The sequence below is a fragment of the Cyprinodon tularosa genome, unplaced genomic scaffold (genome assembly GCF_016077235.1).
Source record: "Cyprinodon tularosa strain WSP-4 unplaced genomic scaffold, ASM1607723v1 ctg98, whole genome shotgun sequence".
Lineage (NCBI taxonomy): Eukaryota > Metazoa > Chordata > Actinopteri > Cyprinodontiformes > Cyprinodontidae > Cyprinodon > Cyprinodon tularosa.
This window is the reverse complement of record NW_024039762.1, coordinates 3,291,493-3,317,279: the sequence shown is the minus strand read 5'-3', so window position 1 is coordinate 3,317,279 and position 25,787 is coordinate 3,291,493. Positions and strand designations below refer to the sequence as shown.

The 25,787-nt window shown below is 36.6% G+C and overlaps 1 protein-coding gene across 3 annotated transcripts in view; it reads left to right on the top strand.

Moving 5' to 3' along the window:
* The window catches only part of LOC119777104 (CUB and sushi domain-containing protein 3-like), a 319,759-nt gene that overhangs the window by 224,092 nt on the left and 69,880 nt on the right, over nucleotides 1-25,787 (top strand). For 2 of the 3 annotated variants that reach the window (XM_038275900.1, XM_038275898.1), the window contains exons 47-56: nucleotides 1,071-1,259; nucleotides 1,379-1,525; nucleotides 8,386-8,574; nucleotides 10,909-11,094; nucleotides 11,604-11,798; nucleotides 13,881-14,054; nucleotides 16,549-16,722; nucleotides 18,169-18,342; nucleotides 21,828-22,013; nucleotides 25,363-25,536. In XM_038275900.1, coding sequence (XP_038131828.1) covers nucleotides 1,071-1,259; nucleotides 1,379-1,525; nucleotides 8,386-8,574; nucleotides 10,909-11,094; nucleotides 11,604-11,798; nucleotides 13,881-14,054; nucleotides 16,549-16,722; nucleotides 18,169-18,342; nucleotides 21,828-22,013; nucleotides 25,363-25,536 — 1,788 coding nt within the window. Of the gene's footprint in view, nucleotides 1-1,070; nucleotides 1,260-1,378; nucleotides 1,538-8,385; nucleotides 8,575-10,908; nucleotides 11,095-11,603; nucleotides 11,799-13,880; nucleotides 14,055-16,548; nucleotides 16,723-18,168; nucleotides 18,343-21,827; nucleotides 22,014-25,362; nucleotides 25,537-25,787 lie in introns of all 3 variants that reach the window. The other variant, XM_038275899.1, reaches the window with a different exon arrangement.

Sequence of the window (25,787 nt, the reverse complement as noted above, 5' to 3'; positions counted from 1 at the left end):
TGAAAAATCCTCCATATTACCGGTCCATCTGCTTTCATCGCTGCAATCACTCTCCAGGAAGGACCACAAACCTCCCTCCCTTCTTTGGTCCTGCGGGCTGTAAGATTTTTCCAAATATTAGATTTGGACATAGTGAAAGCCTGTGGAACAGGGTTGTATGGTCCTTTAAACGATTTATGTGTGTAACAAAGTTTTTTTTTTTTTTTTTTATTGTATTCTGGATGTATTGGGAGCCAATTAAGGGAAGCAAAAATAGAGAAAATATGCTTTGTCTTTAATTTTCATCACAACTCTTGCAGCAGCATCTACATGTATGTTGAAAATCTATTGAGGTTACCACATACAGGTTCAAAGTTATTCGTGTTACGAGATGATGTTAACAAGAAGAGATTTGTCATGGTAATAGTCTAAAAGCAGTTATTGTTTCATTGGCCACGAAAAGTTTCTCTGCGTGTTATGGTTTTTAAAACAAGGTTTTTTATGTTTTTTGTTACCGTATATACAATAATATACAGAATTACATTCTATTAGAGCAGTGGCAGAAAGTTTAAGCAGTTTTAGCAAGATCCTTCTCGTTGTTACATTATTTCAATATTTCTCTCTTTTTTTATTTGATATATGTCCAAACTTCTCCCCCGACCTTTTTATCTGGAGCAGTTGTCCGCATTAACCTTTCATATGCGCCATGTTATTTCACTACTAGCCTTCAAGACTAGCTTTTAGCACCAACAAAGCAAAAAATGGGACTGTCATTATTTCACACTTGCTAGCCACCAGGAAATGAGACATAAATACACACCTAGAGTATTTTCCATAAAAAGTTAATGTCTTACAGGCTGAGTCTTAACATTAGACTGAGTTTAATGTAGCCCAGTGACAGCAGCAGGCTCACCAGTTTTGGCATTTCTTGGAATACCAATACATTTCCTATGTGATTAATTTGATGTCTGTTGAGTCTTTTAGTTGAGTCTTTTTGTATGCACTTGTATGCACCTTTTTATTTTTTTTTAAATCACTGATGATCCTTTTCTCCAAAAAATGCCTGCTGACCCTTAATTCTGTCTCTCCAGTGCAATGTCCAGCATACGAGGTGCGCTTTGACTCAGCGGGGGTGATCTTAAGTCCCGGCTATCCTGAAAACTACTCCAATCTTCAGACGTGCTCCTGGCTAATCAACGTAGAGAAGGGCTACAACATCACTCTGCACTTTGAACTTTTTGAGACTGAAAAAGAATTTGACATCCTGGAAATATTCGATGGTGGGTAAAAAATTTACCATTTTTCTTTTCTTTACTAAAATTATTAGAATCAAATCAAAAGTTAGTTAGGAAATTGTTTATGTTTTGATTTTATTTGATTGTTTTTTTATCAATCTTAGGTCCTAACATCTACAGTCAGAGCCTTTCAACACTCAGCGGTGACCTAGAAACTCCCTTCAATCTAACAACCACAGGCCATCAGCTGCTGCTGCGCTGGTCCACTGACCACGCCACCAACCGCCGCGGCTTCCACATCAGATATGTGGGTGAGTATCAAAGTATGTATCCATCTTATAATCATATTCTCTTTTTATTAATGTTATATTTAAGTAGATTTTGGGCCAGATTTACTGAGTCAGAGAAAATTGAATATGCTGCAAAAAGTTTAGAAACGGTGCTAGTGGGAGTGTCTAGTTTGGTATCTTATATGCGTTGAGGTTAAACTCTACCAGCTACAGTATTTGCCTTTTTTATACAAAGATGAATTTGAGTGTCAGTTTAGCTGTATTCAAATCAAGACTACGATTAATATTTGTCTAACAAGTAAACAAAATATGAGATATGAATCCTCCCCTGATAAATATGTGGTACAATCCTTTCACAGGGACTTAATCACATATTGTCTCAAAACATTTCTTTTCTAGGTTCTCACTCTGGTTACAAACATTTTATGATTATCTCATGGAACCCTGTTGGGTTAGAGTATTTCTGTTTTTATGCTTTTTAGTTTCAGTGAACTTCATGTCTTTATTTACCTTTACTCGCCCGTATGACATAGGTACAGAATAAAGAACACATGGCATAAGTAAACAAGGAAAAACAGCAAAGGCCGAGTATATAAACGCCCATAAAGGTCATTGATACCAAGAGGGGTAAAGCATAACTAATAAGACCCTCTTGAAAACAGGATGGTTTTATCTCAAAGGTTCGTTCAAATTAAATAAAAATTAAATTTAGTAGCACTCAGAATACAACATGAACTTCCCAGCTCAATGTAATGGTAGCTTAAGCTGCCTGATTGCTTCTGTGATTTGAAATGTGCGTTTTTCTAAATTGCAATTATATTGCAAATTCCGCTGCACAGCTCCAGTAAGGACTGCCAGAAAACGGTAACAGCCTAGAACAATGTTTAGGTCTGCTTGTCGCACCAAATGCAAAAACTCTTATCAGGCTAAAAAACACTAAGTAAACAATATCAAGATGAATTTTTGTTGTACAGTTTATTGCTTTTATTAACAAGAAGAAATGCTTTTTGTGGTTTGGCTTATTATTTGAGTGGATATCTTTCATATAAATAAATCATTTGTTACCATAGAACAGACTTCCACTGGATAATGAATTGGATGAATTCAACCTCTGATTTCAGTTTGCAATAAAGAAAAGATCAGTGGTGTTAAGTAATTCTCTTACAAAGATAGCACCTTAGGCCAACAAGACAACTCTTATTCTTCCTATCTAACAAGGTTTAAGAATACAGATCTCAGATTATTCATCTATCAGCATTTCTAGATTGTCCTTGATCCTCTCTTATGCTCTCTTTTCTTTAGTTCTCACAGTTTTTTTTTATTTTGTTTTTTTTTATCACATGTATGTCTGGGGCCTAAAGTAACAATGCAAACTGATTTTTTTTTGTCTAAGCCATTTCTATATCATGTTTTGGTCAATTTTCTGTTTAAACAACTACACAACAATTTACCATTTGTTCCTGGTTGAGTGTACAACATTTTCTTTTAAGATATCCTGATATTTCAAATAGTTCATGATGGTGTGCACTTTAACAGGGGTTTTCTTTTGGCTTTTGTGAGAGTAAAAGATGCACGGCATCCACCACAGTTAAATGTGTGCATGGGGTGCATTCGTACAAGCCTAAGATTCATTTTATGTTCCTGAAAAGCTCAAACTTATTTTTATATAACCAAAGCAAACAGTTCAATATATTGTGCCTATCAATGTAGCATTCTGCAAATTAACAAACACTGAGTTAGCATGCCACTATTTTCTGAAGTTGGTAATGAAGACCGAGCAACCCCAAGATACCGCCCTTTGGCCATACATTTTTATCTATTTTGACTTTCTAAAAATCCTGCTCATGATGACAGGACTAGTCCTCAACTTTGTGGCTAAAATAAATGTGCATTTTTGTTGTGTTCAAGATGAATTCAAATGTTCAAATTACTAAATGATAGACTCTACAAGGTCTGAACATCTTGAATAAAAACACACAAAAAAAAAATCCCTAAGTTACATTTATTTTGGAGACTGGAATACTTTTTATTCAGCTGAAAATAAAATGTTTCACAACTAGAAATTCCCCTCTGAATCAATTTTCCTAAAATAAATGAAACAAAAAACAAGAAAAAAAAAAAAAAAAAAAAAAAATTCTCAATCTCAAATTTTCTAAAAATCGAAAAGAAAAAAAACTCCACAGTTCAATTAAATTATGGGTTGTTATTGTTGAAAACACAGATATAAAACCTTGTAGGCTATGATTTATCTTAGCTTTAGGTGTAAGGTTATCCAAACTGTCTGTCAAATGAGATTACTGTGGTTTGAAAAACAGTTTTTGTGATATAATCTAATGCTACATTTCAATAACATACAAATGACAAATAAACAAATCTCCTTTGCACAAACTCTTCTTTTCCTTTCTGAATATGCGGTACATCCTGACAGAAGCTTTTGCATTTAAATCAAGAGTGAGTTTTATTTGGGGACCTTTAAGTTTAGCTTTCTTTGATTTCAACAAGTTCTGCTTCAATTTCCCAGTGAAATGTGAGCAAACATGTGAGCAAAAAAAATCATTCACAAAGTTAATACCAGCACTCCCATTGATGCACACAATAAAGGTCTGTGTTAATGGCTTTAATGCACTCTGAAGGTTTTCCTAATGTAAAAAAAGTAAATCTGGCCCTTGCTCTTAAAAAAATAGGCAAGTGATGTATTTTATGATTTGCAAGTGAGTACATTTTTTGTTGTGTAAATGTGGTGACTGTTCACTTAAACATGTGTTAGAAATACTTAAAGGGATAGTTCGGGATTTTTGACATGAATCTGTATGGCATCCCCATCACCAGTGTCATGCAATCACACTGACTTACCCCTGGCAGCATCCTGTGAGCAGAGTTCTCGTCCAGCTTTAAACAACAGCCAGATGCATCTGGCTGTTGTTGAGAGAGAAAATAGGACCAAGTGATAACGACGTGTGACTTTTTCCACTACAATGTTTTTGGGATGCAAAAATATCACTCTTTTGAACACATAATGTTTTGGGAAGAGAAACGTTCTATTTCGCTGGGTCTAGCAAACCTGCCGGACTACTTTCGGCTTGACCAAAGCTGGACGAGAACTCTGCTCACAGGATGCTGCCAGGGGTAAGTCAGTGTGATTGCATGACACTGGTGATGGGGATGCCATACAGATTCATGTCAAAAATCCCGAACTATCCCTTTAAAGGCACTCTATGCAACATTTTTCAGTTAATTAATGTGTTCCATAACGTTTTGGATGATTAAATGAGTCATTTCAGGTTGAACAAAGGTATTCTCGGCCGCCCTGGTGGTCTGTGGGGGAAAAACCGCACTTGCAATTGCAGGAGCACCGACCCGCACCCACAGGCTCAAAAGTCTCGCGAGAGTCGGTCTTGCTTTACGGCGAGAACTGCTACACGCCCCAGTTAAAAGCATTCTCGTTGCTAGCACAGTGGCGATCTTTGTGCAGTGCTGCTTTCACACCGGACACAGCAAAAGCACCAAAATCGCGTCTGCTGCTTCATTTTTACTGCTTGTACCAGTTCTGACGCGCGGCTGAAGCAGCTTTGCTGCTCTGGCTGCGCGGTGCAAAAGTGTGTCTGACGCGCGTTGGGCGGAGCTTCACTATCCTTTCTCTGCCTTGCAGCTATATTTGCTGTGATCAGTGGGAATAAAGTATTTTTAATATGTTTTTAAGTGAGAAAATACACCTGAAAACGTAATCAGTGCAGTCAGTTCCTCCAGATTACAATCCTGCCTTCCAATATTTTTTCTGTCGGAGCCGCTCAGACCCCCACATAGCAGCGGTGCGCCGACAGTTGGAATCCCTTCATCAGCAGCCTCTGGCTGGGTCGCCTCCTCGCGGTTCACGGCGGCAGCTGGTAGGTGTTTTTCATCTAAATAATCCAAACTGCAGGCAGCAGGATAATAAAAGCGAACATATTCTGCTGGCAGATTTCTGCATTTTAAGTTAATTTAGGCGTCAATAAACTGTTTAAGAGGAGTGATAATAGCGCTCTGATCATCAGCGCTGTGTCTCTCTCCCTGCCAGCTCCCAGATCAGCTTCTCTGATTGGTTGAGGCGGCGCGTCGAGCAGCAAAAATAAAATTTTTCCATCTCGAGCAGGAGCGCGTTTGCGACGCGTCACACGCGTTTTCCATCTCGAGCAGCAGCGCGTTTGCGGCGCGTCACACGTGTCAGATGCTTAAACGCGCCCGACGCGCTGCTTCAGCTGCTCAGACGTGCTGCGCCTGCTGCTCAAAACGCGCCGCGGGACCTTTTGCTGCGCCTTGACGCGCGTCAACCATTGACTTTGCATGTAAACTCGCTGCTTCTGTCGCGCCAGCTGCGTTCGCCTGTCTGCTAAGCTCAAAACAACCGCGCCTGGCTTGACGGAGAAACAAGGAGAACAGCTGAGCATATTTACGACAGTGCACTTTTACTTTCGCCCTCTGGGGGGAGCCTCGCTGGAAAATCAACACCGGTTGCATAGTGTACCTTTAATGTAAGGCCCAGATTTATTCATACCCCTGCTAGATTTAAACTGAGAGGAATCTTTTAATTTGGCCTTTACATTCTTTTGAATTTGTGTATATTTAACCAGAGTTGCCCAGTAAAAATCCTTCTTACAAAAGATTAATGGTCAACTTGTACCAGTGGAAATATGCCATGCAGAAACTGGTAAGTACAACAAAAAAAAAACAGTTTTTTAAATAAAGGCTCATCCATTATTTATTGAGAAATTGAGAGATTGTTTGAAATAATAATTTGGAAAGATTTCCTTAAAACATTTCAAGTTACGCCAATGTCATTTCAATCAGTCAACTTCTGGTTAAAAAAAAAGCCATATCTAAACCTGACAGGGGTATGAGTAACTTTGAGGCAAAATTTTATTTTTAATTAGTTTTGATTGGTTGATGTTTTTTTTTTTACTGTTTTCTGATTTGCCTGAAACTATCCTAACATAGGAGGTTAGAATGCGTTTCGTGTTTTTTTTGGCTTTCCTGCCCTCATAATTTTGTTTGTATATCTAGAGCAGATGGGAGACAGTCATTGTAAAAACAGGGTTGTATTGTTTGTTTAAAGCAAGAAAAAACATTCTGATACATTAAACTATCTTTACCATCTCAGATTAGTGATTAGCAAAGTGGGTGACATTTGCATTCTTCAAACAGCAATATGTGAGTGTAGTGTGTAGAGAATGCAGACCCTCATGTTAAATCATATATTTCTAAAGCTACCAATATCTTTTTCCAAGGTTACCAGCATGCTTCTCAACAGACAGAGATTGAAAGCTAAGAAGGATAAAAAGCTAAAGCTTTTCTTTACTTTGTTTAGCATTTCTATTATCCTTCAAAAGTTTCTCTCTCTCTTGCAGCCCAAAAGAGCCACAAAAATTTCTCTAAAAATGCAGTTTTCTTTCAAATAGCTTCTCACATCTGTGCTTCCTCTCAAATCCTTGTTTAAACACTCAACTGATATTATCTACCTTGAAGTGTTCTTTCCCCTCAGTAACAAATACCACACACCAAAGGAAGGAAAGAGACAATCTAAGGTGCATTCACTAATCAAAACAATTACGAGAATTTTTAGGTTACGTCTGGATGGACAACAGTTAGGGCTGAGATGAGTTGTTTTCCTCCACCAAAGTTTCCTGCATGCCTTTTTAATAGAAGGACATCATAGTGACATATTTTTTGTAATTTGCAGCTTGAAATTATCATTCCAATCTCTGACACTAAGGCATATTTTTTGCTGAACAATATGTATCAAGCCATTTTAGCTGAAGCTTTTCCATGTCAATGCAATATGACAACATGAATTATTATCACAGTCTGCTTTCATTATACTGAGATATCATGGTTTTTGGTTTCACCACTGCTTTTAAAAACACTTTTTACACAAATCATAGATCACAATTGGAGATGCTCTCATGAACAAAACACAAAAGGCAGGAAGGAAGTCACTAGTAGGGTTGCATGCTGTTTTGTACTCCCTAAAGTTCAGAGGGTTTTAATTCTTAATTGACTCTTTAATAAAGCAAGTGCTGCTAGGAAAGAATAGCACAGATGTCTTCTTCTATTTGAAATGCATCAATAAAAATGCAAAAAGCACAAAAGATATAAATATTTCAATGTTTTTCTTTCTCTATTATATTCAATACACAAGTGTGTTCCTCTTAAAGCAAGTTGGTGTGATGAATTTTGTAAAGGGAACTCCTTCTTGACTTGATTGAGTTAAATAGGAACTGATTTCAACTCCAAAGTGTCTTTTCGTCTTAAATCTTTGCTATCTCCCAGCCATGCTGATTTGAAGATGTGGTTGACAGCTATTGGAATGCACAAAACTCTCCCTTGAAATTTCTGTCCCATTGGCCATTTACCAGTCCTCTTCTAGAAATCAAATTAGTGTTTTTTTTTTTTTTTTTTTTTCAAGATTGATGGCCTGTAAGAAGTGGGAAGGGAATGTTATGGTATAAATAACTGCAGGATGCACCAGTACTGTGTGTACTGAAGCAAATTGAATATGTGCATGCCCATAGGCTAGCAAGGAAAAGTAATAATGTGATTTTGAAGGCTTCCTTTACTGTTTGGTACACAGCATGAGGGCTAAAAAATGTGACACTCCTACGGCATTTCTGCACATAATGGGTCTGCATTTAAAATAGAGCTTTGACTTGGTAAAAAATGTTCACTTAAGCCTTTCTCTAGATAGTTTATTAATGATCTCTCATCTTTGTCTCTGCGTTGTTGATTTTTCTCCCTCTTAATGTCTACTTTTCCACCTTTGTTCCTCCACTCTTTTCTTCACCCTCTCTTCCGTTGGCTTTTCTTTTTTCCTGTTCTCCACTGTGTGTTTATCCATTTATCTATTGTAGCAAAGTACTGCAGTACCCCAGACTCCCCACACCATGGCTCTGTAGTAAGACAGACTGGGGGTCACCTTAACAGCATGGTGACCTGGGCTTGTGACAGGGGGTACAAGCTTATTGGGAAAAGCAAAGCTGAGTGCAAGGAGACCTCCTACGGCTACTATGCCTGGGATGCACCGGTCCCCGCATGTCAAGGTAAGCTCATCATCTCTGGCTTTTCTTCTTTTTTTTTTTTTGGAATCAGCTAGCTTCTAACTCCAATCTTCTGGTCATTGGCTCTGCAACCCTGTTCTTTGCTGGTGAAAAGACATGCACACTGAGCAAACAAGAGTCTCAGCTTGAATCCTATCCCTGTGCAATTAGTTGCTGAACTGAATCCAACCTGGTTGAGAGCCAGTTTCCTGTCAGGTGGAAATTAAACAAAAATCAATCTACGCTTCTCTTTCAATTTGCACTTCTTTAAATTGCTCGCTAACTTGCCATCCGTATGTATAGTCTGCTGCTGTTGGGTCCACTGCACCAAATTGTGCTCCTTGATGCACATATGTCAAAATTGTGCATTTGCTGTGGCTCGTGGTTGCGAGCACTAAACGCACTCGTACACACTCAAACAGATGTAAACATCAACAGATGGTGCAATCAATTGCATTTTATCTTGATGCAGTGAAATCAAAATATGTATTTTAGAAGATTTAAAAAACATTTTGCACCTATGATTGATTCCATCAGTTTGCTAATTGAGCACATATTTTCCATAGCACGTAGAGCCAGCCATCCCTACTGATGAACTGATATATTCATTCGGATGATGCCCATCTGGTATGAGTTTAGATGCAGTAATTATATTGTAGTGATCCCAGGGATTCTAAACAAAACATCGAAATTTTCTGTCATCGGAAGAGAAAAAGTTTATACTGTATTTCATTTATATCCGTTTAATTGTTACCAAGCTGGTAGTCTAGATGGCTCTTTTTTTATAGTACAAATGAATGTAATATGTAGACACAGTAACTAAACCATATCAGTCATATATCCTGCTCATTTTCTTTGTGTTGAAACTGATAGACACCCTGAAAGTGACTTGCTCAAGCTTATTGTTGGGTCTTATTTGTAAGCCTAGAGTTACCCAGATCTATTTGTCTCTTTCCAGTTCTATAGTGTCTGATTGCCTCCTACTTTTGTAGGTTAAAAATTTTGAAAGTAGAAAGTTACCCAGCTGGTGTAGGAATTGTACTCATGCTCTAACACAACAGTAAAGTGCCTTTCAAGGAAGTTTGATATTTTTACATTTTGGTCCATCACAACTACAAACCTACTGTAATTGTGTTGTATCAGTTTCTAATGCAACAAAACCCATAAAATAGCACATGATTAGGATGATTAGGTAGGAAGTTTTTTTTTTTTTGGTTTTTACTTAAGAAAAAGAGTCTGAAAGGTGTTTTGCATACTTGGTCGCCATCACTCTTACAGCCTAGAATATGATCAGCCCACTTTATTTGAATTCAGCTGCTGTGGGAAGGCCTCAGAGTGTTCTGAGACAACTGGGAGGGTTAGTGACATTGCAGAGAGGAACATAGCTGGAATGTTAGTTGTGGTGAAGTTTTGCTTGGATCTGGGTGAGGTAATAAAATAGAAAGAGTACTGCACAATTGAAAACCTAAGAACATGGTTGTCAAGCAGAGCATTTTTGTAGGAGCGGTAGAGATCCTAATATCTGGTTCTAGAATCTGTTGACGAAACAACTAAACATTTGAGCCTAGATTTAGCTCTGCTTTCCTAAATGTGTTCTTATATTTGAACATCATAATATCTATCTCTAAGCAGTGAATTCTCAATTAGATTGCACACCCTTATGTATTTTATTTATCCTCTTTATCACTTTCTGTTTGTCTACCTCTTAAAACTTTATGAGCAGGTTAAAAGACCCACAGCCTGAATACATTTATACAACAATCAAACGTGTGAAGTGAAAAAAAGCACTGGCTATCCACCGACGCTATTATAAAAGCAGGTGTTGAAGCTGGATGGTGTTCTCGGAAATGTAACACTTTGAAATAGAAGTTTTGACAGGTGCAACTCATTTAGTTTATGATATAACTCAGCTCTATTTAGTGCTTTACTAAGCCACCGCATTGAGGAATCAAGCACAGTACCAGGGCACTGGCTCTGACTCAATTTACTTCAGTGGTGATGTTATTAATGTTGCTAATTACACATGAGCTTTCCCTGCTGTGATATCTTGAAGGGTCTGCCATGAATGAGTTTGGATGTCAAATATCTAAACCAGCTGGTTGGTGCAAAATGAGTAATTATATCTTGTTAAATTTTTACTCTCTGCAACTGTTATGCTCAGAAAGTAAAGGAAATAGCTTCTTATGTTATTAAACCTGAAAGTTGTTTGTGTCCTGCAATAGCCTACATGTGTGTTTTCCTGTCAAGCTGACGTGTATCTGTTCTAGGAGTCTATCTAATACATGTCTTCTGCTCTGCATAAACATGTGCTGAAAATGGTCCTCTTGCCGCCTCTAGCTGTGTCATGCGGTGTGCCTAGTGCTCCAGCGAACGGAGGTGTGCTTGCTGCTGATTACTCCGTCGGCACACGGGTGACCTACTTCTGCAACAGCGGCTATCGGCTCTCCTCCAAAGAACTGACGACCACAGTCTGCCAGCCAGACGGCACCTGGAGCAATCACAACAAGATACCCCGATGCATCGGTGAGTGCAAGAGGCTGCATGGAGGACTGAAACGGAGGGGAAGGATGGAGTGGGATTAATGTGCAGTAAGAAGCTAAGAGACAATCATAGGAATTAATTTTATTTGAATGAAGAACATTCATAAATCTTTCCAAATGTATTGACTGCTATAATCTGGATGAACCTCCCTGTGGTTTCCTTATGAAACCTTGTGGGGAATGATAGTTTAACAAAACTCTGTCATAAAATCATGGAATAGATCTATAATGGAGAAGACAATGATTTAAACATCTATTATAAAACATTAACTTTCTGAAATATGATGACAATTTTGAATAATAGTTTATATGAAAGAAGTTGACATTGCAGTGCCATGAGAGCAAATCTTGATTAAAACTACTGTTTTCTCTGTGCAAAAGCAGAATTTTAAAATAATCTATTGGATTAGATTGAAATTTAGATTGTTTTTCAGGGTTGGTGTATTTCTCTGCATTTAACGTTTTTATTCTTATTTGTTTTTCCCCTTCCAGTAATGTCCTGCCCCAGCCTTAGTTCCTTCTCTCTGGATCATGGGAGATGGAGAATAGTCAATGGTTCGCAATATGAGTATGGAACTAAAATAATCTTTACCTGCAACCCTGGGTATTATCGTGTTGGGCCCGCCCACATCCAGTGCCTGGCCAATGGAGCATGGAGTTGGAGAAATGAGAGACCTCGATGTAGAAGTGAGTACTAAATACAGGGCCATTGAAAAGCTTTCTTATTTCATATTTTGACACCAAGTATATATATATCTATATATATATATATATATATATATATATATATATATATCTATATATATATATATATATATATATATATATATCTATCTATCTATATATATATATATATATATATATATATATATATATATATATATATATATATATATATATATATATATATATATATAGATAGATTAGTTGGTCAGGTTTATGATTCTTTAAAAATTGGTTTTGACATATGGTTAGGATTGTTGTCTTGTTGGAACACCCAAAGTTTAAACAGTGAACTTGTGAAATCAATGTCAAGTATGGGGGTATCTTTGAGCTTTAGGTATTGTAACTTCCTTGTGCTATGATACCCAACCACCATTACAGATATTTTGGATGAATGATAAGTTTTTAAAACATGTTATTTTTGTAGTAATATATTTCTCATCCATTTTAGGAGTAGCAATAAAAAAATGTTTTTTAAGGTGTTACATGCATTCCTACATTCCTGAATCGATTTGATTTTGATTCATACAGTTCTAAATTGATTAATTTCAATTCAATCTGTTTTTACACTAATAAAAAGTGGTTCAACTGTGTTTCAAAATACTCGTGTATTTAATTTTTTCCTGTCATATTAAACACAAAGTGCAAACTTGTAAATCGGACAGTTTAAACTTAAGATGTGAACAAAACTGTCTCAAAACTGCAAACTTGTTTGTAAAAAGTGGAAAGGCCTCACTTAAGCAAGCAGACGTGACACAGCGGGGACACAGCAGACATGCATGAGCTGCATTATCTTCACTGCACAAACCATATTTGCAACGTGTCTGAAGCAACTACAGGGTGCTTGCTGGTCAGCCCCCATTTGTAAATGTCTTCAGTCAACCTATTCGCTATATTTGCAGCTGTAAGGCTTGAAGTACTCTTTAGTGCATCTTTCCTACTCATTTGAACGTGAACGCCACGCCTGATACTTTAAAGCTAATCGATCTCATTCCCTAGACATCGATTTTGCAAAAATGTAAAGGATTCGATTCAAAACCGATTGAATCGATTTTTTTACCCAGCCCTATCCGAGGGTTTGTAAAGTAGCTGTTTAATACTAGTATGAGCACAGAAAATACCTTTGAACCTTAGGAAAATAAATACTTTTTAATATGCTGTTGTAGGGAGAGTTGGGTGGGGATTCCGTATAAATTATGTAGTCATGATGACTCACAAACTGCAGTCAGTTTGTGATTAGCTTCAATTCACTACCAACTATGTGGACCTGCATTTAGGATGTTGTAGCAGTATTGAGCAATTTTTCCTACATTTGAAATATTTTTTATATAAAATCTTATGGAAAAAATATTGTTTTCAACAAATATTTAAAGTTGGTTAAAAAGTTGGTTATATGTACTGGTTTCTGTCAAAATATTACTACCTTTGTCAGATTTACATGCATTATGTTTGGACTATTTTTCCATATTTTCTGTTAAAATTATTATGTTAAGTTGAATGCTTTTTTAGTTTTTTTATTTATAAGATATACCAATGTCACACATCACCTTACATAAAAAAATGGTTGGTTTTAGTATATTTTACAAGGCTTCAGCAACGTGTACCATTTCCTATATTTTAGCGAAGCATTATCCCTCTGAAAAACTCCTGTTTTCTTCACGTATTTTGCTCCCAGTCAGTGTTAGATATTGTTTATTGCATTAAATGACCCATACGCTTTTTTTTTGCTGCCATGGGAACTGCATTTTTTTGAGGCAAAGAGCTGAATGGCTTGTGTAATGGCAGAACAAGATGCCAGCAAATGTGATGAAAGATGTTTGGACAAAGGAAAACACCATCATTATCTTCCCTGTGAAATAGTACAGGTCAGCTTTTATTGCATTAAGGTCGGTAAGATGGGTGTAAATGACTGTGCTCTCCCATTGACTCTAGATGTAAGCCAAGCTCCACCTCATCCTTTATTCTGGCTTTTTATGTTACTCACTCTTCTGGTTTCTCCTCTACCTCCCTTCCTCTTCTTCTACCATCCTTTTTATCATATTGCAGTAATTTCCTGTGGCGATCTTCCTACTCCTCCTAATGGGAAGAAAATCGGGACGCAGACTACCTTTGGAGCATCAGCTATTTTCAGTTGTAACCTTGGTTATATGTTAACCGGATCTACAGTAAGAGAGTGTCTTCTGTCTGGCCTTTGGAGTGGGATGGACACACAGTGTCTGGGTAAGCACGTTCTAAATGTTCTTGACCTAGGTCAGAGACGGTTGGCACGCTTTTTAGACTGAATATGAGCTTCTTTTTGGGCAAACTGGAAAAGAAACAGATGGTGAACCAGTATGCGGCTATAATTGCCTCTGTTGCCATGAGTATACGGCCAGTGTCTGGAAGATTTTACTTTTTATCATCCACTCTTGACATTATTTTCACTCTGAGGCCTCTGTTACACTTTATGCTGTTACAGAGGCCTGCAGAGAAAGTAATGAACCATTTGTTTTCCAAATATTCAAGCACCTTCAACAACTACCTGCAGAGATTTAGATTACAACTATATGTAATGCTGCCTACATGTATTCCCCCCTGAATTCACGTTTGTAAGGTTTATAATGTAAAGTATAGCAGCAACCAAGCTCAATCAGTTGAACATTTTTCAAGATATACTCGACCAGTTTTTAACTGAGTTTGAGTATTTATGTATGGCAGCCTTGTTTACTCTAACTTATTACATCTTTACATTCTCAGAAAAACAAAACGTATGAAGTGTTGTCATGTTACAACCATGCATTCGGTTTATTTTATTGGGATTTTGTGTGAGACAAACACAAAGTACCTCATACTGTATGTGAAAGAAAAGGAAACATGGCTTTCATTTGTGGTTCGAAAGGAGATTGTGAAAGGTGTGATGTACGATTTTGCAGAACCAGTAACCTTCAGAAGTTGTCTTTGTTTGTAGATAGGTTCTACCAGTGTGTGTGTGTGTGTGTGTGTGTTTTTTAGCTCAGTTTAAATTCAGCTCTTCTATGAATACCTCAGGGGTTTCCTGAAAAAAAATAATAAACAGCTTCAAAAAGACCAAAGAACACATTAAAGACATGCTTTCAACACATTTAAGAGCACCATTTAATCCATCAGCTGAAGATGAAAGGAGTACGGCCCAATTGCAAAAGTCACCAACACAATGCCGTCCAACTGAACTGAAGCTGAGCAGAAATTATTTAGAGACTCTTTGTAACTTTGGAGATGCTGCAACCACAACCTCCACAATGTTTAGGGAACCTGGTCAAAGTTGATTTGAAGATGAATGGAGCTCTTCTTAGGGTAATCTTTAAAGAAAAACTCAGGGGCTGCACAAGGTGCTCCTGTTAGATAAGACCATGTAGACCAATACCTTTTAATTCTTTTGGTCTCCATGCAAAATGCTTATTTGCATTATCTGAACATAAGAACAATACAGTAACACAGTTATATGATGGCATTTTTTTCTCTCTCTCTCTTCTCAGCATCAACAGCTGGTCAGGGTTGATTATTAAACGAATTTTTTTCTTAGAGAAAAGAAAGTATCAGCCATCCAATTATGTTGGTTGATGTCGAGGGAGGACTAAATACAATTGTTAAATTTTTATTAGTAAAAAAACTTTTTTCAATGTCACAAGTGTACAATAACTTGTGTTTGTGCATTAATTAAATCTAATAACCTGTGTTAATTAGTCATGATTCTAACACGCCACAATATGAAAATAACTCACTAATGTTGAAGCACAGTGTAGGTTTTCCTGACATTAGTTGAATTAGTCACTTTAATAAGTGTGTAGCACCAATTCTTCAGGCTTAGTTTTTTTTTTTGCTTGGCTTGTAATCAGAATTGTGAGGTTAACATAGCCGAGCACCTTCTGATAAAGTCACCTCCTTAAGCACTATCTTCACAGAATCACGCTTCTCTCGAACGGAGTGTGGTGATAAAATGCTCCACTGAAATTCTGTGTGCTGGATTGAATTAGGGAAATAATGTTTCTCAGATTTAAAAGGGCAGTGGAAATATCAGCAAGTGATCTTTCCAAAAAAAAAAAAAGAGGATTGTCATTTGGAAGCAGAATTTGCCAAGATTTTCAGTGATTTCAGATGTGCTTTAACCTCTATAGCAGGTTAGACAGGCATAGTGTTCAAAACTAAGGCCAACTGAGAATAAACTCTTTATTTAACATGTCAGGAATATTAAACTGAAGTATGTTTTCAAAATGCATTACATGTTATGACCAAACTAATTTAACCAGCCTGCATTAAAATTCATAGACCTTTTACGAAATATCCCCCCTCATTTCAGTTTCTTACATTACTTTCAAAATTGTATTTAAATGTGAAAGTTTTATCAGAATTGCATTTATACCCTTCAGCTATCATCCATTAGTAGTTGACCAGGGTCAGTTGTTCTCGCTGATGGAAAGTTGAACAGACTGACTGCTCCACATGAATGATTGAGGGCAGCTGCATTTGTTGTTTTCAAGTTCGTTTTATTTCCTGCAAAAAGAGCACCACCTTATTAGTGGATTTTTTTCCCCTTATATATTACAGCTAGTAAACTGCAAATAATAGTTTTTATTTTTGTTTTGCATAGAAAATGTACTTCTGCAAAACAATAAATAAAGGAAACCATAAAGGGAAATCAGACTAAATGAATTAGCAGGAGGAAACGGTTAATATGGTGTTTTTAATTCTTCCACAGCTGGTCACTGTGGCATCCCTGAGCAAATTGTGAATGGCCAGGTTATTGGAGAAAGTTTTGGCTATAGAGACACAGTGGTCTACCAATGCAACCCCGGGTTCAGGCTCATAGGATCTTCTGTGCGAATCTGCCAACAGGACCACAACTGGTCTGGACATCTCCCAGTTTGTATATGTAAGTACAGTACTGCACTGACACAGGCTTACTCACCAACTGTGGTTCTGCATGTCTAAATGTTCTAATGATTACTTGTGAGAAACAAGTTGGACAACTGTAATATAATGCAGATAAATGTTTAAAGCACAAATGGAATTTCAATTATTAGGAACTGAGCAATTGCTTTGCTCTCCCAGTAACTACTTCTCTTTAGAGACAATTGTATAGTATAAAACCATTTGACCCTTTTTCTGTCTTCATGATGGTCACATCAGAGCGTTAGAGGGAAGTATAACAAACCGACAGCTGTAGGCGTCCAATACAAACCAGCAGAGGATCATCCACACAATGAGCTTAAATTTGGTTTTTAGTGTCCAGAATTGACAGAGTACAGACAATTACAGACTTTATTCCATACCTGCTGCCACTGCCAAACAAAAAAAGGATGGCTCTAATTAAAAGCTATAAAATGGAAAAAATAAACTGCTCTCGTATGCAACGGACAATTCTAACCAGTTAGAGATTAAATATTGTCTTTCGCTGCTACAGATTATTTTTTGTTTGTCACCCTGCTATGTAGTTGCAGTTTGCCATCAAAATATGACTGTTTCTTCTGTTTACAATGATCCACGCCGTGGTTGTTTTCTGGACTTGGTACAACTAGGTAGAACTTGAGAATTTCAGTTGTGTACGGGTTGACTTATCTGCTTCCCTCCTTAAAAGTTATCTTCTTTAAATCCCGGTCTTTAAATCTTACATATTCAGATAAATCAGATTTCCTACAGCTGTATTTTGGTTTTAAGAAGCTAACAAAACTTGTTAGTTACCATTGTTAAAGTGCTCTGGGGAATCGTTTTGCCTCCAGCTAAGCCCCGCCCACAGAAATACTTCAAAAAACAGTCTTGGGAAGTCCATTCACAACATTTATTTGAAGTCTTAATGATTGATTTTGGCAAAAAATATATATATATATATTTAATGGAACTGACATCTACCTTTACCAACTTCCACACCAAAGAGTGTTATTGTTAACATCAGCTGATCAGATTTAGCTTCACTGAAATCACCTCTTGAAAAAAAAATCTGATTTCTGATTTTCTCGCAAACAGATCAACTTTAAGGACTGATCAGGTTAAAAAATGTTTCAGTGAACCTCACATTTTTTTGTGTTAGTTATACCTCAAGTGGTTCTATTTTTTGTTAAAAAACTAAAATTTGTATTCAAAACATGAACAGTTAATGTGAATATTAATCTCCTTATACTTTTGAACTGAAATTTGCCATTATGCTTGTTCATGACTTGAATTCTTATCCCCTCATTACCTCTGAGTTTTATTATGAGTATGATGACAGGTGGCAAATTGTGTGACCTTAATTAATAGTGTCGATCCTTTGCTGTTTTATCTGCAATGCTTTTTTATGCTGTCTTTCCAACACGTACCTTCTTGATGTTTGTCAACTCAGCCGTCACTTGTGGCCACCCTGGCAGCCCTATTTATGGCCGTACCACAGGCGATGGCTTCAACTACAATGATGTTGTGCGCTTCTCCTGCAACAAAGGCTACACCCTGGAGGGACCCTCTACAGCTCAATGCCAGGCGAACCGCCAGTGGAGCCATCAGCCTCCGACATGCAGAGGTAAGGTCCCTGCCACGGAGTGCCTGCAGAATTTATAACTACCTGCCCGTCTGAAAGCATTAAGGTATCAGAGGGACACGTTTGCACTTTGATGGTTGAGCTCCGCTGTCTCCACCATATCTGTTGTTGGCATTGAATGCATTGTTTTTGGGTGTAAAACAAACCAGAATAAAAAAAATGAAAAGGGTTTTGATTAATTAGACACAGATTAGGCATCTTATTTACCATCCAAAATGGAGACATTTCAATGAGCAGAGTATTACACCACCTACAGCTATTTCATTTGTTTGTGTTGTTTTTTTCTCAATAACAAAGGCCACTTTTATCTAATGCTTCTCTCTGTGGGTAGGGCTAGCCAAAAGGAAAGCAGGTAGCTGCCAGATAACAGAAATAGGATCCAGGCAAAGTGCAGGAGCAGAATGAGGAAGGCTTTCCAGGTGTTGTGGGATTATTCCCTTATCTGAAGCAAGGGTAGCTGCAAGAATGATACATCCTGCAGATGTGTCAAAATCCTTCACCAATCAGTAGAGAGCAGCTGGCACCTTGTTCTGACGTAGGCAAATAAATAAAAATCCTTCTTAAAAATAAATATTGGCTATTTATATACAAAAACATTTATATTAACAAAATACATTTGTATAATTTTTTTTCAACAGCTAGTATTTGGTCAAGTGGCATGAAATTGTTATTTATATTATATTCTGGATGGAATGCAATGCAGACATCCTGGAATAACTCCTAAACAGTGATTTAAACTGATTTACCTTCATGGGGGGTTTTGTTCCATCTTCTGCACATATTTTTCTCTATCTTGGATTTTGCAGCATATACTTAAGATATAGATGATGAGGCCTAACCCAATAATTCTCTTGTGCATAAAAAGGCAAGGTTTCTCTGGTTTTATATACTGCTTGTAAGATATTTCTGATACCCCTTTATGTAATTTGCTTTTAATTATATAAAAGAAAAACTTCAAATAGCTGAATCACTGTTTAATGTTGATAAAGTTTTCATTTATAATGGATCCAGTGTAGCTGTGACTTCATAGATTTGCTGTATTATGAACTTGTGAAGCGGATATTGGACAGAGCAACAATAATTCATTGAGACAAACCTGTCTTGTTGACTTCAGTTTTGTTGGCACTTATTCATTAGGTGATACAGTTTTATTCAAGTGAATAGACCTGCAGAGACAGATCTGCTAAAGGAATACAGCAGCATCATATGACGCTGACATGACTATCTTTGTCAGAAAATGCACCAAGACATTAGTCCCACATGAGGCAGAGATTTGTCACTTTTTAAAATTTCGATGGCACTTTGGAATAACTTTATCTGATTTCAGCTGATCAACCTTGTCAGTAATGAAGTTATGTAGAGTACTTCTACTTTTTAAATCACTTTTTTTTCTTGCAATAGACAGTATATGTTAATTTTGTTTTCATGACAAACTATTATAATTGACAGTGCCTAATATAGCCTGTGCTTATTTTTCATTCTGTTTATTGAATAAAGAAAAAGCCACTGTTTAGGTCAAGTTGACAGCTCTATTTTTAACCAGCAAGTGTACGTGCTGACAGATAACATTTATGCAAATTAGGATCCAAGCGAAAACGGTGTGAACAGTTTCCAGGAAATATCCCTTGTGAAATGGGTAGTCGGATTTAGACAGATAGCCATATACTACTTTATCTTTTCACTAAATGCTATTTTAAAGAGAAACAATTCCTAAAAAATTGCTCTTTTATAGCAGCTTAATACAAGAGGTGCAGTAAAAACAGTCTAGCTCTATCTACCATATCAATTCAGTCAAACTGGTTTCAATGTAGCATATGTATGTATAAGTTGAAGTATTTGTAACATTACTTTATTAGATCATCTTTTGGGCAAATCGATACACCTTTTTAGCAGGCACTGTGTGAAAGCTGACGTTTGTGCATTCCTCCTCTGCTACAGAGCTGCACTGTTACCACTTCTGCCTGGAAAACAAGCAGACATCCTGTACTGATGCTGTTTGCTTTACTTTAAATGAGGCAATATAGAAGCATTTAGGGGAAAGTCCATCAATGTTTGGTTATTTATGTAAATTACAGCCAGAGTTAATTGCAGTCGTAAAGACTAGAGCTCTTTACATAGATTGGGAGGGAAAAAACTGATATAATGCTAAAGCCCTTTATTGCAGAGAGAAAGAAAGTGTGTGTGTGTGTATATATATACATATATATATATACATATATATATACATATATATATACATATATATATATATATATATATATATATATATATATATATATATATATATATATATATATATATATATATATATATATATATATACTTATAAACATCAACCCTAAGGCTGAAACAATTAATAGTATTAATTGTGTCTAATCAATTGCAATAAATGTCAACTAATTTAATAATTGATTACTCAATAACTGGAGTATAGAGATTCTTAAACATGCCTTTAGGTGACAGAGTAATCAACTTAGAGCAGTCGTTATATAGAAATTGTACAAGAAATATATAGACATTTTTCATTCAAGATTTTAAAAAAAAAAAATTTCACCTGTCAATATGCTCTATCCAGAACTCCTTTAGTGGAAACTTTTTAGTGTCACCTGGTTTAATTTTGTAAAAAATATTCTTTCAGGTACCTTTGGCTATCTGATTATTAATCTATTCATTGAAATAATCGACAGATTATTTGATTTGCAAAATAATCCCTAATCAACACCCCTTCTTGCATCGAAATGTTTACACTAACTCTGAGTTCTCCCTCATACACTCAACTGTCTTGATTGCTTTAAGTAATGCAGCATCAGGTCAATATTGTTTGTTTAAAATACTAATTCCAAAAATTTAAAGAGTTGTCTCTATATTGCTGGTTACTTCTGCAGTTGCTGTATTGGAGGCTGAAGAAAACTGTTAATTGATAGGAGCAGAAGTAAAGCAATCAGTGCATGCAAAAGAGTCTTTAGATTGGACTGCTTTGTGAATTTACCCCTTTGCATCTTTTATAGTCAGAGTGTAAACATATACGCACCATATGGTTCACTGTGCCATAATGACAACAAAGAAGGAGTTGGTTCATTTGAATAAGCTAGGTTTAAAATCAACACAACAGAATGCATAGGCATTTGAACTAGGAATGTTTTCTGCTTTGATAATGCACTTGAAACATCACATTAAGTGGATGTTTAAGAAAAGGGTCAAGTTATGAGAACTGTTAAGGATAAACAGCAGACACAATTAAGTGGGCCTGTATACAGTATATCATATGAGCTGCAAAAAACTCCAAAGACAACAGAGGTGAAGCGCCATTTTACTCATAATTGGTGTTTATTTTGCTTGAAAACTTATTTCAGTATAAAACATTATTTTAATTTCTAATTGCTTTCTAACTTGCTAAACATATTTTAAACATCTTAAACTTTAGGAAGGTTAATATTTTGACAGCATTCCCTCCTTTTTATCCACAGTGGTTAACTGCACAGATCCCGGGATCCCTGCCAACTCTATCCGAGAGAGTAAGATCGAACATGGGAACTTCACATTTGGCAGTGTTGTGTTCTATGATTGCAACCCTGGATATTATCTGTTCGGCTCATCCGTGCTCACCTGCCAGCCAATGGGTCAATGGGACAAACCGCTTCCAGAATGTATTGGTAAGCTGGAGATTTAATTCAGAGAGACTAAGGATTCAGGCATGTCTTTCATCATGTTTCAAATCTTGTAGGTCAAGCCTCTAGAGAAAAAGCAAACAACCTGCAGCAGAATGAGCGGGTTAAAAATCATAGAAATATTTTTGCTAGTTTTGCAGGTGTTTGTGAAACTATTTTCATGTTGATCAGTGTCTACCAGCTTGATTGTGTGTTTGTCGTGTGCACAAGTGTCATGCCTGTCTGCAGGTCAGGGTAGAACTCCACTGCAAATGATACGGAGAGGGGTGGGGGATCCTCCTTTATACTAATGATGTCTAACACTACAGAGCATCTTCAGCTTTGTTCTGTTCACTTTCCCTCAAGTTTTAAAGGTCAAAGCTTCTAAGCCCGCTTAGTTGTTATATCTGTTAAAACTTTTTAATACACTCCTTAAAATGCTAACTCAAAGCCAAGCACTAAACTCAAAACAACAGTGTTGTTAGAACTGCAATGATTTCCTTGATGTATAATTCTGCACTCGAACCCTTGGGTTATTATGCATTCTGTTTATGCTTGAGCTTACCAACAATAATCACCTATTTCCTTTGAAATTATCTGAAGTAAAGCTCTACATTTTCCACACAGCCTGAAAAAGGCACTTAATTTCATGGTAGAGAGACGAAGCTCATCATTTATTTTATCAAACCAAATTCTAATTAAAGAGGCACACAGAAGTGTCTGTCACATGTTTAGAAACTTGCTTCAGGCATCATTGACAGTTTGGTTATGGTTAGTTTTGACTGAATTATAAAAGCTTCCTGCGCTTTAGAGACTAAGCAAGTTCAACAGCATCTTAGACAAAATGCAAAACAGCTTAGACAAAAGTCTATATATTACAGCTTTGTTTATAAAATGTTAAGGAAAAAAGTTGTGAAATTATAAAAACTTAGGAATAAGATTTTTTTTTATTTAACAAGACCTAATATTTAAGAAAAAGGCAATGTTTTTCTGATTTCTATTTGGTAAAATATTGTGTCTATATGAAGATAGAGAAGCTACCTTGTGGTATGAGTGAAACCTCTAAACTCTCAAAGCACTTTCTAAAACACTGCAAGTAAAATACTTCAGATAAAGTGCACAAGACTTATTTCAATCCTTAAATAAATGTTAAACCTCAGCAATGGATCTCTATTATTGCATGGCTTGGATCCCATAGTATTCACCATTTATACGACAACTGGAGACATTGAAACCTACAGCCAGATAAGTAGCTGACACAACCTTAGGTATCAGAAATCCAATTTCTTTGAATAATTACATCCAATTAAATATGCATAATTTTTACTTACTGTCCCCAACAGTTTCATTTGTCTGTGAAGCAAAAAGCAATACAGTTTTTCATGCATTGTTTCAAATAGCAGAGCAAATATATTCATTCAATAACAAACTAAGATAAGTTAACTGACTAAGCTGAGTGCAGGAGATGTAACATCTTGTTTTAGTTTCTTATCTTTGAAGGAGAAAATGATAGATAGTACATTAAAGCGACAAGTCTGGGCTTTGATGTCACTGACTTTTTGCAAAGAGAATGGAGGCTGACAATTCTGCCTGAACATAAATAGTGGTACTAAATTTGGAAAAATCCCAAAGTCAGCAGCCGCCTTGTTATACTTTCTTTTAGCAAGCTTTGTGATTCTTAAATAGGACCATGCTCAGTTATTCTATTAAACTATTCTTTAGAGAATAACATTTGTTTTACAAATCAGTTGAAACCTTCACATTCTCACATTATGACCTTACAGTAATTTAGCAGGAGTGCAGAAAAATAAACCCTCAGTGAGCCTGAAAATTAGAGTGGCTGGTGTGTGTTGTTAAAGCAAATACATCAATGAAAAAGATGTTCTGGACTAAACCAAAGCTTTGATAAAAATAGCTCAGTTGTGCAGGTATAAAGGAACAAACAACTTAAGATTGATGGAGTGACAGGCTTTACTGAGGACATGACACTTAGGAAGCATTTAAGAATGACGGTAATCAGAAGGTTGCAGTCTAAGCTTTATTGAACATGTTTATTAGTAGCATAGAGGTAAGTAAAACAATATCAGTTTTTTTTTTCAAAGTCAATCAGGTACAGATACAATATATTAGAATCTAAGTCATTTTGTTATTATGAAGGTTTTTTTTTTTAGGGGAAAAATTTCCTGAATTTCTCATAAAGGTTGAATGTCTTGCAGAAGTAAATATATCCCTTTAATTTTTCCAAATTTTTTTTACATTACCAGCCCAAACTTTAATGTATGTTATAAAGATTTAAAGCCGAAGATCAAAACAAAATCCCCATTTTAGACAATCCCCCCCCCCCCCCCCCCCCCCCCCCCAAAAACAATATTCAGTGTTTCATCTGGACTATATGACATCTAATGCATCTCACCAATAAGTTCATGTCACTAACAATATAGCTCTTTTTCGGGGCTCAGCTCCCTCAGAGCTCTACTGTATGCTATTTGTCTTCTGACGATGAGAATGCTCAACTTCAAACCGCAAAGAGGCAGACAGTAACTTTGGAGGAGGTGCAGAGATACAGTACCTAACTTAGGAGATATAATCTACTTTCACAAAGGTCAGCTGTGCACAGCATAAATTTGGCCTTTGTAGAAGCAAAAGCTTTTGAAAATCCCATTGACATTTTGAATCAAACAAGCAATATTTAATTTTCATTTAATACAAATTTTGAACTTATGTTTCATATTCTTTGCACCACAAAAATTCTAGGTGACAAAATGTGAAAGTTAAATTTCAAAGGGTTTACAGTATATACGTTTGCACCACACTGTGGAAGTCATATACATACAGTAAGAGGTTGAAACCTCAAGCGTAACATTTTCTCTTACAAATCCACCCCGACAGAAAATAAAAGCATTATTAACATTAGAACTTTGACTTGACAATTTAATGGCCGATCCACGTTATTTATATGATATTACTGTAGTGCAGGGTCTTAGGAACAGAGCTCTTTAATGTTCGAGTTAGACTGGTACCCACAGTATATATCAAATAGTATCATGGATGTGTGCTCTAATTGCCTCTTCTATTCAAGCATTTATAGAGCTTAATCAAAATTTAAAGCAGTTTATTAGAAGGGGGTCTTGTATATTTCAAAGGGATCTACATTATGTTCTGTGCTGTAGAATGAGCTGGAAAAAAGGATACTTTTTTAAACTTACAAGTAACAATTTATCAGTAGCGTGGTAATTCTTCATGTGTTTTTTTTCCATTGAAAAATACTATGTGTGTAGAAGTAAACTGGGATGTTTAATCAAATGTGTAAAGTATTCAGAAATAATCCAAGTTGTGCCCCCGTTCCTCCATGCAGAGGTGGATTGCGGCCACCCAGGCACCCCACCCCATGCAGTGATGATCGGGGAGAAGTTCACATTTGGTTCCGCAGTACACTACTCCTGCCGAGAAGACCGTCAACTCATTGGAGACTCATCACTTACCTGCCAAGTGAACCGACACTGGAGTGGTCCACTGCCCCACTGCTCAGGTAAGCTGACCTACAAAAAGCACTTTTTGGTACAGTAGATTACACCCACACCACCAAAGCTGATCTATGATCTTTTATATGTTACCCTATGGAAAATTTTGAATAAAAATATCATAAAGTATCACCTCTCTTGAGTGAAATTTCTGGCTCCTCAAGCCATCGTCAGTAATTTCACTTAATAAAAACAAGCTTGTTTTAAACAGTTACGAACCACTAAGACACACTTTCTTCTGGTTTTCATTCAAGGCTTT